General features: G+C 33.0%; 3 protein-coding genes across 3 annotated transcripts in view; all 3 read left to right on the top strand.

The window, feature by feature from the left end:
• LOC126734024 (guanine nucleotide-binding protein G(q) subunit alpha) overlaps positions 1-19,722 on the top strand; it is an 80,635-nt gene that overhangs the window by 151 nt on the left and 60,762 nt on the right. The gene's annotated exons all lie outside the window — the stretch shown is intronic.
• The window catches only part of LOC126734022 (vang-like protein 2), a 111,439-nt gene that overhangs the window by 133 nt on the left and 91,584 nt on the right, over positions 1-19,722 (top strand). The gene's annotated exons all lie outside the window — the stretch shown is intronic.
• On the top strand, positions 8,274-19,293 carry LOC126734023 (uncharacterized). Its single transcript, XM_050437534.1, has 2 exons — positions 8,274-9,231; positions 9,296-19,293. Exon 2 carries the CDS (start codon positions 9,385-9,387, stop codon positions 10,537-10,539), a length of 1,155 nt encoding a protein of 384 aa, XP_050293491.1. The 5' UTR covers positions 8,274-9,231; positions 9,296-9,384; the 3' UTR covers positions 10,540-19,293.

Raw genomic sequence — 19,722 nt, forward strand, 5'->3', positions numbered from 1 at the left:
AATATTTCTGTAGATATTATTTATGTATACTTGAATACACATACATAGTTATGGCAAACAGGGTTTTTATATGAAAATATTTTATAACTTGGATACCAAGGGATCCACCCAAATCAAAACATTGTAACTTATTGTAAACTAAGCTCTATCAAGCATTAGTCATAAGTTTTGTAGAATTTCCACTACAAAGGTCTTACTTTGTCAAAAATAAATGAATTATATCAAAATTTCTGCCAATATTTGATACTTTTTATAATGAAAGGTCTCAGATCTCAGTAGGTAATCACCAAAGATGGTCAAAAGTAATCTGAAATTTAACCTCATCATTATTTAAAAAGTTAACATTTTAATAGTATTTGAGAAGTTCAAAGAGATATTAAATTTTAATTTAACTTATATTTTATTGAGGTATATTTTAAATAATTCACCTTAACATTTACTGATACCTGATAAATGAAACAATTATTTCCTATTTTTATTATTTGTCTGCATTATTAGGCTTAAGAAGTCATATGCATGAATTGTTTTTATATATTCTTATATGATCTAGTTCCATTTATTGTCCTCTGATAACTCTCTTTCATTTATCACATATATATTTATTTTGTTTGGAAAATCCCTAGGATACTTTTTTGACCTTTTGAGTAATCATTTTTATTTTGTTTTTCATAATGGTTATTTAATAAATTATCAAAAGTGCACTTATCTTTCTGTTTTGACATATCACTTAACACACCATATCACTAAAGAATACTTTTAAAGGGAATGGTAACTGCCTAAAATATAATTTTCACTTATTTCTTTTTTATAACCAGTGTAAGGAAGAAAGAAAAAATTATTGAAAAAATTTGATACCCAATTAGATAAAGAATACAGCGAATATAGAAATAAATTAAACAAACTCATACATAAACAGAAAAATGAATATTATAGGAACAAAATTGAAAATAACAAGGGTAATATGAGAAAGATGTATTAAATAATCAAAGATGCCACATACAATAAAAATAAAATAGATGGTTTTATTCATATAAAAATAACTATGGAGCAAATTTTAATAGTCCATTTGAAGCATTAAACTATTCTAATAGCTATTACATCAATGTTGGCTTAGAAATGAAAACAGCAATTCCAGCACCACAATTTGAACAGGAATTATATGCCCCAGTAACAAAATCAATTTATTTTAACTCCATAACAAAAAATGAATTAATATAGCAAATCTCAACATAATTATACAAATAATAGTTTACCAGGTTATGATGGTATTCAAACTGATATCATTAAACAGACACATTTAGAAATTATTAATCCACTATAACATATACTAAACCTTATATTAGAACCTGGTAAAATACCCATCAAATTTAAAACATCAGTAATAACACCCATTCATAAATCAGGTTCCAAAACTTGCATTAATAATTACAGGCTCATCAGAACCAATTATTAATAAAAATTAATAATTATTATATCATTATTATTATTATTAATTACCAAATTATTTCCTTACATTTCAAACCAATACACAGAGCTGCAAAAAAGTTAGGGGTTCTAAAAAGGTAAAAAATAATGCAACAAGAGCCTTCTACTGAAAACTGTGTACGAAATCGTATTTTTCTTCTTTCTAAAAGACTCATTTGTTTTAAATTTCATGTCAGTATGTCAGTTGGTTCAGGACCTATGAGAAAAAAATAATAAATCAAATAATACTTTGACATCCTGTATTTCAGTTAGTAGTTAGGATAAAGCAAATTGACCTCAATTACATTATTTTGATGTAAGGAATCTACTGTTGTTCTATGTCCCATTATTTTCGGAATACCCTTATATAAAGCCTGTAAATAAATAAAATAAAAAAGTACAGAAATTATATGAGATTACAGTATTTAAAAGTTTAGTACTATCTATACATTCTGAGTTAGAGTAAAGTTTTATTATATGTAAGTTTTAATTTGACCAGTGACGGTGATCCATTGCAGTATCTTAATCGGATTACTGTCAGTCATTCTTGGCCCTAAAAAGTTTAGGATGGAACTAAAAAAATTTATCTTACCAAAAGCTTACTACAGCATTAAAGAGTATTTTAACAACTCGTTTTGATATCTAAAATTGAATATGTATCTGTCATATTTTTTTCTATTCTTGTTTTATGTTAGTTCTTGCCTTTTCTTCTCTTTTTAGTTTTTTGTTTGATGATTATAAAATATATTTTTTTTTAATAATAGTAAATTTATTAGCAATAAATAGCATTACAGTCATAGAAACATATACCCATAAATACATATTTTTTGTAAAGCACCTAGCTGAATGAACAGCTGTATGTGCCAATATAAATTTACATAAATCTATTATAATTTAATAGAGTGTATTCAAATATATAGAGTGTATTCTATATACATGGCCAACAGGTATCTGGTAGTCTGTGGAGATTTTAACATTAACTTTTTAGTAAACGATCAGAACTCCTCTCTTACCAAACAATTATTAGCTAGCTATGGTTTAGCACCACACATAAAGGGTAAAACTAGGGTGGTAGGACAATTTGGCTCTCAAATTGATAATATTTTCAGCAACTTGGCTAAATGTCAGGTAACAAGTAATACATTATTCTCAGATATATCAGATCATTATGGTTAGAAACTCCATATAGAAATGCCTAAAGAGAGTAAAAAGCCAGTATTTATAAAGAAACGTTCATACACAGAAAACAACATTAAGAAGTTTAATGATCTTTTAACACATAAATCCTGGGAAGATGTATATAACTGCACTGAAGTCGATCTAAAATATGATTGCTTTTATAATATTTTCTATTACTATTTTAATGTAACATTTCCTCTAAGTAGCCACAGAATAAAGGATCCTGATAAAAAATGGGTAAACTCTGAAATTAAAAATTATTCTAGTCATATTAAAGATCTGTATGTATGGTACAAGGAAACAAATAGTGAGGCAGTTTATAATCAATATAAAAAAGAAAAAAAAGAATATAAAAAATTTATTTCTAACTATAAAACTTCTTTAAATGAAAACAAGATTATCTGTTCAAATAACAAAACTAAAACTGCTTGGACTATTTTCAATCAATGCTCAAATAAGTCAAAGTCATCTAAACCTGTCACCCTAAATTCTAGCAATAATGAAATTATTGAAAATTTGGATGAGATAGCCAACATATTTTTGAAGAAATTTAATGCTTCATCTCTTACTCCTTCAATTTCTGGTCAATTGCCTAAAGGAAGCCACATTCCCACTATTTTCCTCTTTCCCACAGATTCAAAGGAAGTTCAGCATATTCTATCAGCCTTGCCAAATAAATACTCTGCTGGTCTTGATGAAATACCAATAAACATACTGAAAAAAGTTAGTCACCATATAGATGTGCCTCTAGCTCACATAATAAATGCCTGTCTGCACATGGGACTCTTTCCATCTAAACTAAAAAAGGCGAAAGTTCTTCCAATTTTTAAAAATAAGGGTGATGAGCAGGATGTAGAAAACTATCGACCAATATCTCTCCTTTCTTCAATATCAAAAATCTTTGAGCGAGTCATTTATATCCGTATTATGAACTTTTTAAAAAGGCAAACTATTCTTTCAGATAGCCAGTTTGGTTTTAGGCCCAATCATTCAACCCAGTTGGCAGTTTACAAGCTTATATCCTTGTTGACAAAAAAGAAAAAGTTGCCAGACTCTTTTTCGATTTATTGAAAGCATTCGACACAATCAACCATGGTCTACTGCTGTCAATCCTTGAAAATTGTGGACTAAAGGGAAACTGTGCCAGACTTATAGCCTCTTATTTAGATCAGAGGGAACAAACAGTTTGCCTTGGCTCTGGTAATGGTACATATGTTTACTCAGCGTCATCCTTGGTGGTACAGGGAGTGCCTCAGGGTTCAATCCTAGGCCCAGTACTATTCATATTATATGTAAATGGTCTCAGTGAGTGTTTTCCAGGGTGTTTTATCAACCAATATGCTGATGACACTTCCATAATCTTGTCAGAACATCTGATTGAAGAACTATCTGTCAGAGCTTCTCAGGTGGTAGAGAGGATGCAGGAGTGGTGTGACAATCATGCTCTGAAGCTAAATGCTGATAAAACCGGGCTAGTGACATTCTCCAAAACTTTACCTCAAAATTCCCTACTTGTAAAGTTTAAAAAAAAGTCTTTTCAAGAGGTAGCTTCCTTAAAATTCCTTGGTATACAAATTGACTCCTGTCTCACATGGGTCCCACACATAGACACTCTTGGCAAAAAACTAAATAGTTTCTGCGCGTTAATAAGGCGTCTACGAGAAGAGCTTTCCCTAAATTGTCTGAAGCAAATTTACTATGCATCGGTCCAATCTCTAATCACTTATAGTGTGATGTTTTGGGGATCTTCAACTGACGCCGTGTCAGTCTTTATAGCACAAAAACGGATCATAAGATGCATGCTCAGACTCACACCACAAACGTCTTGTAGGACTTATTTTACTAAGCTTGGTCTACTCACTGTTCCAGCTCTGTACATTCTTATGTTAGCTATTTTTGTATTTTTGCAAAGAAACACCTGCATCTTTTTCAAACTAATGAAGATCATTATGCTGAGGGTATGTCTATTGTGACAAGGGGGAGAGCTGAACTGAGTGTCCCAACTCATCACTCTGCCTTTTTTTTTTCAAAGATCTCCTGCCTTTGCTGCTATTAAAACATATAATAGATTACCTCTCGCCCTAAGGCAAGAGAAAAATATCATGAAGTTTAGGAAAGACACTGCAACATATCTGTTGGGCAAGTGTATCTATAGTTTCGATTTACAATTTTAAATGTGTATTATGATTAATATTAAGGGTTTGTTTATTAATTTATTTATTTTCATAATGTATCATACTTGAGATATATGTGGTAAGGTAATGCACCCAATATTATGTCCAACATTATCTTTTTGTTCTTACTATTTTTATTAGCAGTATGTACTGTGTAGATGTTATCAAATTTTAATTTTATTCGTTTTGTGACATTGCTTTTGTCTATTTAAATTAGATCTTGAAAGCAATAAAGAAATTATTATTATTATTATTATTATTATTAAATAATACCTTTGTATAATCAAAATGGATTCTGCATTTTGTTTTAGGTGTAACCAAAAACTACTACTTTGTAAATTCTAGGATTTAGGAGAAGGTTTTTGTACAAGTTTGTAAACTTACTTTTTCATTTACTATATTCCTGTGTAAATATAATATAATTTTGCCTATAGATGTATTTAATACCTACATATCTTACCTACAAGATATAATAACTAACTGTTGGAACCTACGGATATAGGGTTCTACATTGAAATGAAAATGAAATATATCTTTATTAAGTAGTATACATATTAGTATGTAGTAATATACATAAAAACAAAACTATACTAAATAAGTAACTTAACTACGTAACAACAAAAAAAAAATAAATAAAAAATAATAATAAGCACAATTTCACCCTCTTGAAAGAAAAACAAACAAATAAATGAATTTCCACCAACCACATTAGTTTATTGCCCTAATTCGCCAATTTCCAAATTAATTTATATTATTCAAACTATACTCTATTTCAGAAGTGTATAGAGCAATAAACTGGGGAATTCCGTTCTGTTTGGCTACATTTCGTGGTAGTTCATAGGCACAGGTACTTATAATATTTATGAATTTAATTTTCACGGATAAATGCCTTTATTTTGAAAGAGATTAAATACTAAATAAATACTTTTAATCCTTTTGTATAGGTACCTATCTTTTAACGCTTTGTAACATGCAAAAATGGGGTCAGGTAATATATACAGACTATAAATACTTTTAAATCATATTTTAAACGTTAGTAGTCACTGCTACGCTGTAGTGTAATCACAATATTATTATCCCAATATTTAAAAAATGGAGGTATTCAGTCTAACGAAAAGATGTACTAAAAATTCTCCACTATCGCTGAGTGAAAAAGTTATTATTTTAAATGTACATGATTGCATAAAACACGATTACCCTAGTTTTACTGTGCAAGAAATTGTTGAAAAATGTTCTCGAATGAGTGGAATTGGAAAGTCCACCATTTTCAAATTGTTGCGGGAAAGAAAAGTAGCAGGTCAAGTGGAATCTCCCAAGCAAAAGCCAGGACGACCTACAAAAGTCCTTGATGAAAATGCTAAATGTATAATTCGAAGAAAAGTTCACTCTTTTTATTTTAAAAAGGAAATACCCACCCTAGACAAAATTTTAATGGAGCTTGGCCGAGATGATTTCGTTGAAGTAGAAAACTTTAAAAAATATGGATTTTGCCTGGGAAAAGCATAACCGCAAAGCACTTTTACTGGAGAGCGACGAAAGTGTTTGTTGGAGACGACAATACTTGAGAAGTATCAAGCAGTACCGCAGGGAGCAAAAGAAAGTTTTTTATCTTGATGAGACGTGGATTAACGAAGGTTATATAGTCCAAAAAATGTGGCAAGACAAAAATATAACCAGTGCTCGCCAAGCTTTCATAGAAGGCCTGTCTACGGGTATTAAAGTACCTTCGGGAAAAGGAAAAAGACTTATAATCACACATATTGGAAGCGAAGAGGAATTTTTAAAAGAAGGTCTGCTAACCTTTGAGTCGACTCGCACAGGAGATTACCATGAAGACATGAACTCAGACGTTTTCGAGGACTATTTTGGTGAAATGATAAAATTTCTTCCGGCTAATTCGGTGGTGGTTATATTCACGGCGAATAGAGAAGACGCCAACTTCAAGTTGGAGAAAGCAAGAAATTATCGATTGGCTGACTGCAAAAGGTATTGCGTTTGAAGCAAATTTGATAAAAAAAGAACTGCTGGCAATAGCAAACTTACACAAAACTCGTTTCATGAAATACGCCGTGGAAGATATAGCCGAAAAATATAATATAACTGTACTGCGCTTACCGCCATATCATTGCGAACTAAATCCTATAGAACTAATATGGGCGCAGGTAAAAGGATTTGTAGCAAGATAAAACACGTCTTTTAAAATAAAAGATGTTAAGCTACTGTTTGATCAAGCCATTACGGAAGCGACACCAGAGAATTGGCGAAAAGCAGTCCAGCATGTAATTAAGCAAGAGGACAAAATGTGGGATCTTGACAACCTCATCGATCAGACAGTCGATCCTTTAATTATAATGTCAAGAGGTGATGACAGTTCGTCAGATGACGAAGAAGACTACAATCTATTATAATTTAAAATTGTTATACACTGTTCAAAAAGTGCCAGATCCAAAAGTGACATTTTCAACTGTTTTACTCTACATATTATGTTCAATAAATTTGTGAAAAAAATATATTATTCCATTTAAACAAAAGTAACTTTCTAAAATAAAATAGCATTTAAGTACATTAATTATAAGGTAAAAAACAAGTCCCAGTTGCACGCCTTTGGCGAACCGTTTTCATTGTTTATCAGTGGGTAACAATAGGCAAAACTCATAAATTGACCCAAAACCGGGTGGCACTACCTGCAATCAACGAAAAGAAAGAATTTTACATTGAAACTAATACCCAACTAAGGTAGTGGCATAAAATATTGGTGCATCACCAGGTACCACTTTTGCATACCTAATGAGGTTTTATTGCTCTACACACTTCTGAAATAGAGTATAATTTATATTATTCATATAATTCTTTAGAACAGTTTTAAACCGATCAAGAGATTGTGATTCCTTTATTTCTTGAGGAAGACTATTATATTTTTGAAAACCCTTAAAAAACAAAGAAATAATGGTACTTCTAAAATTTGCTATTGGAATAAAAACATTTGGGTATATACTCTACATAGGTTATACATTTAAGATGGAACACAGCAAACATTTTTTTTTATAATGTGATAACTCAAAAACTAAGATATATAATTTATAATTGACTATAGAATCCAAAAATTGATAAATAGTATAAATGCATAAAAATGTGTAGATAGTAGTATTCCATTTAAAAAATGCAACACTTATGCTCTTTTACATTGCCATTCTTATTCATTTATTATGATGAGGCGTTAAAATTGAAAATTAAAGTTGATATTTTTTTTGGATATTTGAACATTTTGGTCTTGTTTTCATGACCCTAAGGTATCATTAAAAAACAAAATAAAAGTTGAATCTTTCACAATTCTGAAGTGGTTTTATCCCTTAAATTATCTGTCATGATATGAATAATTTAGAAGTAAACTTTAAATTCTAATACATTCAATATTTTAGTAAGTTTCAATGTAACAAAAAATTTTAATATATTTTATTCAACTACGGAATAATATCATGCAAATATATCATGCAAAGTTAAGTAGGTGTACAATAGAAATAAATCTGTGAGTATATTCAAGCATATGCAAAAAAGGGAAAATACATTATAGTTGATACACCACTTATTCATAAAATTTAATTATTGTTTAAGATTATAACACATTTGCAATTTACTTCTAATACAATTAACCAATACTCAAATAAAAGCTTAAGAATAATTGAAGGAGAAAAAAGAAAAAAGTACCCTAATAAAAATATGTTTATTATACCAACCAAGTAACATTACTATCTAATATCCAATTATAAATTTTATGTTTAATTTTATTACATGTTTTGTTCTGGAGTTCAATGGGACATAGACTTTTGCTGAGGAATAGGTTCTTTGACATTTAGTTTTTGAGATTTTGGGGATAATAAAATTTCCATTCAGAGCTGTTGACAATGAGATATAAAATGTAGGTATTGCACGTTTTTACACAAGAGCCTAACTACAGCTTTCCAGTAAATTTAATCAAGTCATCGTCAAGTCACATCATCGGCGTTGACGTCAAATAAAGAAAACAACAATGGCTTAAAACAAGCAAATCATCCTATAATCTCCCTCAAATCGGTTAATGCAGGCATAATTGAGGCCCAAACAATCAATAAGATGAAGCAGCTACAACAACTGGGAAGACAAGAGTCCAGAGATGGAGAGTGGCAAGTATCCCGACCACGAAAATCTCGACGGTTTGTTGTGGGGCGCAATGATGAGCAAAACCAAATACAAGCAGTCCCAAAATTCTCATCGCTGTATGTAACCAGATTAGCCCCTGGTACGAAGCCAGAGGAGCTGCAGGCCTTCCTTCTTTTTGTTGTTTTGTGTTGCCGTTTTTTGTAAAGAAAAGGGTGTTACCAACTCAGGCGGATCCTTAGATCAGACGAAACATCAGGTTACCACTCTACATTTACAAGTATACTATCAAAATGTTCGTGGCCTCAGAACTAAGGTTAGTGAACTCTATACTAACTTTTTAGCTGAAGAATATGATATAATCACTTTAACCGAAACCTGGCTCACAGATGGTTTCCATGATGCAGAGCTGTTAGACAACAGATATAGTATAATGAGAAGTGACAGGAAAGATGGTCAAAGGGGAGGTGGGATTCTTGTAGGAGCTAAGAAGAACTTGGACATGAAGCTCGTCCCCATTAATATCCCTGAGGATTCTAGTCTTGAGTGCTTACTGGTAAAAATTACAATTAAAAAGAAATATTTTTATTTATGTGCAGTCTATATTCCACCAAATGCAAATGTTGATATATATGTGCAACTTTTTAACCTCTTTGAATGTATCTTAGATAAGGATGTAAATATAATTATCTTAGGAGATTTTAACCTACCATTCTATGTAACAGAAGGCTGTGAGAAAAGTAAGTTGATAAATAAGTTTTTAAATTTTTATAATTTAGACCAGGATATTAATGTCTTTAACAAAATGAAAAGAAAACTGGATCTTGTACTATCTAATATGCAATTAACTAATTTAGAACACTGTGGTAATCCAATTCTTGATGAAGATCAATACCATCCTGCTTTAAGTATGGTTTTGCCGATATCTTTGAATCACATAAAAAATCATCATTACATTAACTATGAATATATTTATGACTATTCAATAGGCGACTTTTATAGGTTGTATACATTATTGAGGGAACTTAATTGGGCAGAACTTGAAAGGGCTGACAATGTTGACATGTGCACTCATGTGTTCTATCAAAAGGTTTATGAATGCTTAGACCTGGCAATACCCAGAAAAAAAGTTAAAATAGGCACTCGAAAACTCAAAAGTTTTCCAAAATACTTCTCTCAAAAACTAAAGAAAAATATTAAGTTAAAGACACATCTGCATAGACAAATTAAAAAAGGCACTGCCAATTTTCAAATTAGGAATGAATATAGCAAAATTAGAAGTACAGTGAAATATCAAACTGCACATGAGCTTCGAACTTATCATGAGAATATCGAGAGAAATGTCAAAACTAACCCAAATAGCTTTTGGGATTTTGTCAGGTCTGGGCGTTCAAGACCTGGTGTTCCGGCTGAGGTATGCTATGGAGAGTGTACTGTTAGAGGTGCTCAGGAAATAGCTGACACATTTGCATTATATTTTAGCTCAGTATTTCAACAGTCTGAAAAACCTAACTTTGATAAATCTAGTGGCAACTTTTCATTCTCCAAGATCTCTGTTTGGGGGGCTCCTTTTGGAAAGGACAAATAATAGGTATTGAAGGACCAGCGTGAACTTCACACGCAAAAGAAAATAAGAAAAAGAAAACAATTACAAATTTACGGCGTCAATAACGACTTACCTGACACTCGATTAATTGGTATACTGTAGAACTGTAGATTATGGTTGGCCGGCCAGTTTTCTCATCACACACGCTATTCTATGTTTCGATGCGTATCGTACGATGGTACCGATCAAAAAGCCCGTCTCTCGCGGGAGGAAGCGTGCACCTGTCCAAGCCATCATTGACGCATGCACGCGGATATGGATTGTTATTGGTCAATTAAAATAATCAATACTTCTAACAAAATTGGCGGTGCATTCAAATACCCTTTAAATTTGCCAATTCCAAACATTCCGCCCACCAAAAAATAGATTTTTTTCTCTTAGGCAACTTAAAAGGTCAAGTGTGTAATCACACCTGATAAGGATTTCCATAGCAAAACTCCTCAATAAACAACAAAATAAAAATGGTTAGCTAATTCAAATTATAATTTCATCCATTGGTAGAACAACACACAACCGAGAAAATAATGAAAAAAGGAAAAAAAAAGGAAATAATAAAATAAACAAAGAATGGTCTCAAACTTATTGAGATGGCAAAGGATCCAGGGGTCGGTCCAATAGTCCTTTCGTTGTACGAATTTGCACAACTCTGGGAACGTTATCGGGACTGGAGTAAATCCTTTCCAGCCTACCAATAAGCCAATTAAGAGGGGGTTGGTTATTGTCTTTGATTACGACAAGAGAGCCAACTTTTGGACAACGGTCAGGGAGAGTCCATTTATTGCGTTGTTGCAATCGATTTAGGTATTCCAAAGACCAACGTTTCCAGAAGCTTTGGTGCAATTGCTGAATCAATTGCCAACGTTTCAGTCGATGAAAAGGGATATCGATTAGTGCCTCATCAGGAGGGGCGGTAAGAGCTTCCATGGTCAGGAAATGACCAGGAGTCAGACACTCTAAATCATTGGGGTTGGAACTCATCTCACAGAGTGGTCTGGAATTCAAAATGGCTTCACATTGCGCCAAAACAGTGGACATTTCCTCAAAGGATAATACTTGTTGACCTATCACTCTCGCAAGATGCGCTTTAACCGATTTAACACCTGCCTCCCACAGGCCTCCGAAGTGTGGTGCGGAAGGCGGATTAAAGTGCCATTGAATATGCAACGTTTCCGCCGAACCCTGCAGATAGGACAAAAGCATTCGGGAAGCACCTATAAAATTGGTGCCTTGGTCACTGTACATATCAGAGCATCTGCCACGACGTGAAACAAAGCGTCTAAATGCCGCTAAAAAGCATTCAGAGGACAAATCGGACGCTACTTCTAGGTGTAGGGCTTTGGTAACCATGCACACAAACAGACATATATAGCCCTTTTGGCTTTGAACACCTCTACGCCTAGACATGGTAAGTGGTATGGGGCCCATATAATCCACTCCACACTGTGAAAATGGTTTAACTTGGGAAATACGAACTTTGGGTATATCACTCATGAAGGGGGAAAACGGAATTGGTTTCACTCTATGACATCTAAAACATTGGGATAGGACAGAATTTACGGCTCTACCAATAGATAAGATCCAAAATTGCCGTCTTAAAAGATATTGTAAAAGACGTGGACCAGGATGGCCATGATCTTTATGAAACATTTCAATAATTAACGAGGTCAATCGATGATCTCTGGGAAGAAGCATGGGATGCTTGGCATCAAATGGTAAATCAGAATGGCGCAGACGTCCGCCCACCCTGACGACTCCATGGGAGTCCAAAAACGGGGCAAGTTTTCTAAAGGGTTTAGGGGTAGCTAAATTGGTTTTTAGGCATTTAATTTCCTCAACAAAGACTTTGTCTTGGACAGATTTAACAATGATACAAGTAGCTTGATATATCTCATCAGCACTTAAACTTTGGGATAAGGGAAGTGATCTTTTCTTTAGACCTTTATCCCGGAACCGTATACAATATGCTACGATGTGTTGAACAGTTTTTAAGGAAGAAAACCGCTCAAGCAGCCTAATTACAACACATGAATTTTCTGGTATGGTTAAATTACAAGTAACTTTGCGTTCTTCTTGAAGCGCAATCGGATTATCCTTTGGATCGAACTCTAAAGGGGTTGGCCAGAGTTCGTGAGACAACTTTAACCATGGGGGGCCATTGAACCATAACGGATGGTCAAGCAATTGCTTGGGCAACAAACTACGAGAAAGGCAATCAGCAGGGTTTCCTACACCACTGATGTGAAACCACCTATTGGGAGGAATTCTATCTTGGATCTGCTGAACACGATTGGCTACGAAAGTCTTAAGCCGGGAAGGATGACTTTTAATCCAATACAAGGCTACACTGGAGTCAGACCAAGCATAGATTCTGTCAAATTTAATGGGAGAATTGGTAATCACAAAATGCATCAAATTGGAAAGAAGCAAGGCTGCACATGTCTCCAATCGGGGAACGGATAGAACCTTTAAAGGACACACCTTACTTTTTGCGCATAGTAAATTTACATGTACGTTACCTTCAGAATCAATTTGTCTCATGTATAAGACACCACCATAGGCTAACAAAGATGCATCACAATAACCATGTAATTCAGTGCAAACAGCATCAGAAATAGTTACGTGACGTGGAATCGCAAATGAGGATAATAAAGGAAGTTGGGAGACATACACTTGCCATTGGCTAATGACATCTGAAGTAGGAACTTCATCCCATCCAACGCCTTGAATCCAAAGACGCTGAATAAGGCACTTGGCAACTAATACAACTGAAGCTACAAACCCTAATGGATCATAAATCTTGGCTATTTCGGACAAGATAACTCTTTTGGTGCACTCACGCGCGATTGGTTTTACCGAATAGGAAAATACATCTAACACTGGGTTCCACTGTAACCCCAGAATTTTTAAGGTACAATTGGCATTGTCATTAAAGGAGATATTGTGTTGATGTGATTCAGGCACTAGGGATAACAACTTCTTACAATTAGAGGTCCACTTTCGAAGCTCAAACCCACCGCAAAAGAGTAAATCTGTTAATTGCTTCTGAAGTTCTAAGATTCCTTTAACTGAATGACCAAGACCAATTATATCATCCACGTAAGTTGACTTTAAAAGAATGTCACGAGCAAGGGGGAATTCTTTTCCATAATCCTTGGCTAATTGGTGTAAGGTTCGGATTGCCAAATATGGACTACAATTTAGACCATAAGTGACAGTACACAAGGTATATTCTTGAATAGGGTTTGAAGGATCAAACCTCCATAAAATCTTTTGGTATTTTAAATCTTGTTCATGGATGCCGATCATTCTATACATTTGGCGAATATCGGTGCTAAACACAATGGGGAAAAATCTAAAGGTTAACAAAATGGTAACAATATCGTTTTGGAGTTTTGGACCTGGCAATAAAACATCATTTAAGCTAAGGTTATTAGAGCCTTTTGAGGATCCGTCAAATACAACTCTAATTTTAGTAGTTCCACTGTCATCTTTGACAACACAATGGTGAGGAAAATAATATGAAAGATTGTCAGCGGAAGTACAGGGTATCATGTGGTTTTGATCCAAATAATCTTGCATAAAATCGTAATACAAGCTTCGAAGACTTGGATTTCTAATCAATCTGTTCTCCAACAAATTGAAACGTCTCAAGGCTTGATGTCTGGTATCACCCAAGTCAATGTCTGGTTGCTTAAAGGGAAGACGCACTACATAGCGTCCATCAGGTTTTTGAGAACAAGTGGAAACAAAGAAATCTTCACATTTCTGTTCCTCAGGACTCAAGAGAACCTTATCTGGAACATCCTCAAGCTCCCAAAATTTATGCAAATTGATATCAAGAGGACTTTCAACTGGGATGGTACTTGGCACATAGGTACACAATGACACAAATTCATTAGTGGGAGTATTATTGCCACCTATTAAAATCCATCCAAATATGGTTTTAATAGCACATGGACTACCATTGATACTTTTCCTAAAACCTGGGAGAATAATCTCAGAAAACAAAGGAACACCTAGGAGCAAATCTATACCATGGGGTACAGCAAAATTCTTGTCGGCTAATTCAAGACCTCTCAAATGTTTCCACTTGGAGGGATTAATTGGAAAGGTTGGGGTATTTTCACAAATGGAATGCACAACAATTGCTTCAAATTCCAAACATGGGCCAGTTGTGGACAAAACCTTTAGCTTAACTGTACCTAATGACGAAGCTGTAGACATATTGTTTATGCCTTGAATAGGAATTTGGCTAGGTGTAATGGGTAGAGCAAGTTGCTGTACACAAGATAAGGTCACAAAATTAGCCACACTAGCACAGTCAAGCATAGCACGACAAGGAAACAAATCTTGAGAAATATTGTACACTGATATTTCAGCTGTAGCAAACAAAGTAGGTTCTTCATGGGAAAGCACACTTGTCAAGCAAGGCACTACAAACCTTGGTTCCAAGACATCTAGGAACACTATGAGTCCTGGAGAAACAATTGAAACACATATGCTGCTGTTTAACAAAGGAATATCTTACTGAAACCTCTGCTTCAATAAACTTGGTACACTTTACAAGGGGGTGTGAACTCAGGTTGCAGAACAAACATTTCTGCTCGGTATTCTATGATATATCTATTCTATAGATTCTATAGTATATCTCTGAAATGCAAATTCAAGCAGCCATTAAGAGATTAAAATCAAAAAAGGTCACTGGCAATGATAGTATCCCCTCATACGTTTATAAAGCTGTTCTGATATCTTGTGCACTCCATTAAAAACCATTTTTAATTTGTGTCTAAAAACAAACACATTTCCAGAAGTGCTTAAATATGCTTTGGTTACTCCAATCCTCAAATCAGGAGATAATTCTTTGGTTGACAACTACAGACCAATTAGCGTTCTTAATTCTCTCGCAAAAATTTTTGAAAACATTTTATACCAAGATATTTTGAGCTCTTTCATGAATAAATTCTCTCAGCAACAACATGGATTTCTACCAGATGCCTCAACTGTCACCAACCTCAGCACTTTGACTGAGGCAGCTGCCAATGCAGTAGATAGCCAAGAGCAGCTAGATGTTGTCTTGACAGATTGTGCAAAGGCTTTTGATCGGGTTGACCATGTGCTGTTGGTGAATAAGTTGGGTAAATTTGGTTTCTCGCTGAAAGCATGTAGGTTTATGGTATCTTATCTTACCGGAAGGCCTCAGCAAGTTAAAGTTGGTAAAAAATTGTCAAATATATATATATAGTAACATCTGGGGTGCCTCAGGGCAGTAACCTTGGGCCTCTCTTATTTCTAATTTTTCTGAACGATTTGCCAAACTGTATAAGCATGTCTCGTGTTTGCTGATGATTTTAAATTATTTATGCACATAACATCTCTTATTGATTGTCTTGAGCTGCAAATTGATTTGAACTTGGTGGCCCAGTGGTTCAGAGAAAATAAAATGTCATTAAACATAGATAAATGTAAAATTCTAACCTTCACAAGAAAAATGCAATTTATAAATTTTGATTACAAAATTGATAATTTATCTTTAACTAGGAAAAGTAAATTTAGGGATCTTGGAGTCTGTTTTCAAACAAATCTCAAATTTAAGCAACACTATGAAACTATTGTAAACAAAGCATATAAGCTTCTTGGTTTTGTAATAAGAAATACAAAACATTTTAAAGAAATAAAATTAATAATAATTCTGTACAACTCACTGGTCAGACCGATCTTGGAGTATGCCTCAGTTATCTGGGCACCTAAAGCAATGGTGCATATTAATATGATTGAAAGGGTCCAAAAAAATATATTTTTAAGATACTTGTACTTAAGAACACATAATGCATATCCTTATATGATCTCCTATAATAGTATGCTAATTGAATTTAAAATGGTACGATTGAGTGTTAGGCGTAATATGAATGATGTCTTATTTATTTACTACATAACTAACAACTTAAAATATAAGAACTGTTCTTTAATTAATCATCTATCATTTGCTGTTCCTAAAATCAATTTGAGAATAAGAAATAACAATCTTTTCCAGTGTTCACCCTCAAGTTGTTCGCCATTTAATAGAATGATGCAAGAATGTAATAATTATATACAAAAATATGATATAGATCTCTTTAATATTAGTATTCGCCAAATTAAGACTGATTTTGTATCCTTATCTGATTAATCATTTACTTGTTAATCTGTTCTTTTTGTTTTTGATTTTTAATTGTAAGTAGGTGTATTTTATTAAATGTTGTTAGTTTTAGTGTCGGTTTAGTTTCATCATTATTATTGGTTTTCCTTTTTCTTTCTGCAAGCCAGTAAGCACTCCCACATATAATTACATTTCAAATGTGTTTGTAAGAGTATAAATAAATAAATAAGTTTCAACAAGTTAGCCTCTATATACAGTGCCGGCCAAAAGTGGAGAAACTTTTAATATTTTTATTTTTTTTTTATTAAAACTAATTCGAAGTAATTGTAAGTAATGTTTATAGTTATATCTAGTAGTGACGAAAATAATTAGAAAAAAAAATTGAAAACAAATAATTTATTACAAAATATGCAAACAAAATTTATTTTCTCTAAGGACAAAAATGGAGAAACTTTTCATTTTTATGACATAATTATGTTATAATACAAAATGTGGATAAAAGCACACTAATACTTTGTGGCATAACCGTTATTCTTCACAACTTCACTACACCATCTTGGCATAGATTCAAGAAGATTGTGTATAATATCTCCGGAAATTTCACTCCATGTTTCTTTTAGGACTTGGAATAATTTCGTCTTTACTTTGGAACTTATTCGGATTTTTTTGTCGAACTTTTTGTCTAGGTGCTCCCACAAGTTCTTGATGGGATTTAAATCTGGACTTTGAGCTGGCCACTTCAGAACTTGAATTTGTTGAGAGGTTAGGAAATTTTTTACAATTTTAGAAGTGTGCTTGGGGTCGTTATCATGCTGGAATTTCCAAATTAACGGCAAATTATCCTCGGCGTAGGGAAGCATATTATTTTTATTTTTTATTTTTTTTTTTATTTATTTGGAGGGATCAGTACACCCTGACTCCCTGCCACATTTATTTACAGTAATTTTATAAAAAGAAAAATTATGTACGAACAAAAAAAAATATATATATTATTACACTGTATCTATCTTAAATTAACGCCTAGGTGTTCATAACACACCTGTGTGCGCTGTTGTTTCAAAAAAAAGTTGGTTCTATTTTTCGAATTATAATAAACTTGCTTAACTAACCTTAAAACTATTGTGATAAATCCTGCTCTCGATTTTATATTTTTTTGTCCTAGTTTTAAATGAAATATTTTTGTCCTTTTAGTCCTAAACACCTACGTCTCTCAACAATTGCATAACACTTGTATTCCTTAAGATGTTTAGATAATATTGGCTATTCATGATCCCATCTATTCTCACCAGTGGGCCAACGCCATGCCCGGAAAAACATTCCCACACCAACACATTACCGCCTCCATGTTTGATTGTGGGAATAGTGTACTTTGGGTTGAATTTGTCATTCTCCGGACGTCTAACCCATCTCATACCATCTGACCCAAATAAATTGAACTTACTTTCATCTGACCATAAAACGTTTTTCCATTGATTATAGGTCCAATGTAAGTGTTCTTTTGCCAATCTTAAACGAATTCGTCTATTTTTCGTTGAAATGAAAGGTTTTTTTACCGGTCTCCTGGCTTTTAAGTTGGCGTCACATAATAATATATAATAAATGGCGTCTTCGAATAGATCGACCTGAAAGGGAAATGCTGTGATATGCCTTTTTTATATCTTCGGCGGAGAAAAATGGATTTCTTATCATCGTTAGAACATCGTCTAATTAGCTTGTCATTTGCAGATGTTGTTTTTTTGGGTCTACCTGGCTTGGAGATGCTGGCAGTAGTGCCTCTAGTTTGCCACAATTTGATTTGTTTACAAATGACACTTTTATGAAGATCAAGTGCTCTAGCGATTGTTACTTGTTTCACTCCCGCATTGTGCTTCTCAATTATAAGTTTTTTTATTTGTTCAGATAAATGTATACCTCAAGGCATTTTAATACTAAATAGGCTTCTTCACAATCGAAAACGAACTGCTTCAAACGAGACCTATTTAATTTAAAATATTTAATACAAAAAGTTTCTCTATTTATGTCCTCAAGTAAAAAAAACATTGATGACTATTTACATTCCTGTGATAAATATTCAAACTGTTTTGGTATGAATTTATGGCTTAGGCTAAGATAAACATTTTTAATACATGGTGTCACAAAAATTTTGAATAGATTATTATATTAGAAAATAAATTAAAAGTTTCTCTACTTTTGGCCGGCACTGTAGATAACTTTGGTTTGGTAAAAATTACCTTTAAGATATTGTATTTCTGGGTAATCACAAGGGCTTCAGAATGGTTCTGCTCCATTTTGTTATGCAGTAATTTAAAATTGATTCTACCAAGGCTTCATAGATCGTCATTACGGTTATTGTCTTAACTGACAAAATTTATAAGTTTACTAGTAAAAATTTATTCAATATAGTGCAACACTAGATCTTCATCTAAAGTAACACCTAAATATTTTATCTTTGTCTGTCTTTTTATTTGTTGGCTGCAGAGACAACAACAAAAAGCAAACAAACAAGAATAAAGTTAACCCAAGTTGCATTGCAAGTATTGTAAACCCTCTTGTAGGTTTACAATACTTGCAATTAACAATGCTTCATGATAAAATTCTTTAAGAAAATAAAGAATCTTGCTTAACAATACTTTCTGTTTATTAAAAAAGTCTCTCACTATCTACATTTTTCATTTAGATGGTTACATATTTTTATTCCTTCATATGTGATTGAACTTTTACTCAAGGAAGTTTTTGGAATGGGTAATAAAAAATTATTCTTTCTGAATCTTGTTACCATTAATGGCATTGTTCTGCTATTTAGTGATCGATATTTATATTGATATTTATAAAAATAATAATAATAATAATAATAATATGTCTTTATTATAAAAAAAAGCAATATTAATCTTACAATATTACTTAATACTACATTGCCAAAGAAGGCGAAGATTAGCTTAAAGCTACTCTTTAACTCTTCACCTTCCTAACAATCACAGTTTAAATGGAGAAAACGAAAAAAAAAAACAAAAAAAGAAACAAGTATATAT

Source organism: Anthonomus grandis, chromosome 3 (assembly GCF_022605725.1).
Source record: "Anthonomus grandis grandis chromosome 3, icAntGran1.3, whole genome shotgun sequence".
Classification (NCBI taxonomy): Eukaryota; Metazoa; Arthropoda; class Insecta; order Coleoptera; family Curculionidae; genus Anthonomus; species Anthonomus grandis.

What these genes read in the sequence shown, in the direction of transcription:
- LOC126734023 (XM_050437534.1), top strand. Translation starts at nt 9,385, where the DNA reads ATGAGAAGTGACAGGAAAGATGGTCAAAGGGGAGGTGGGATTCTTGTA.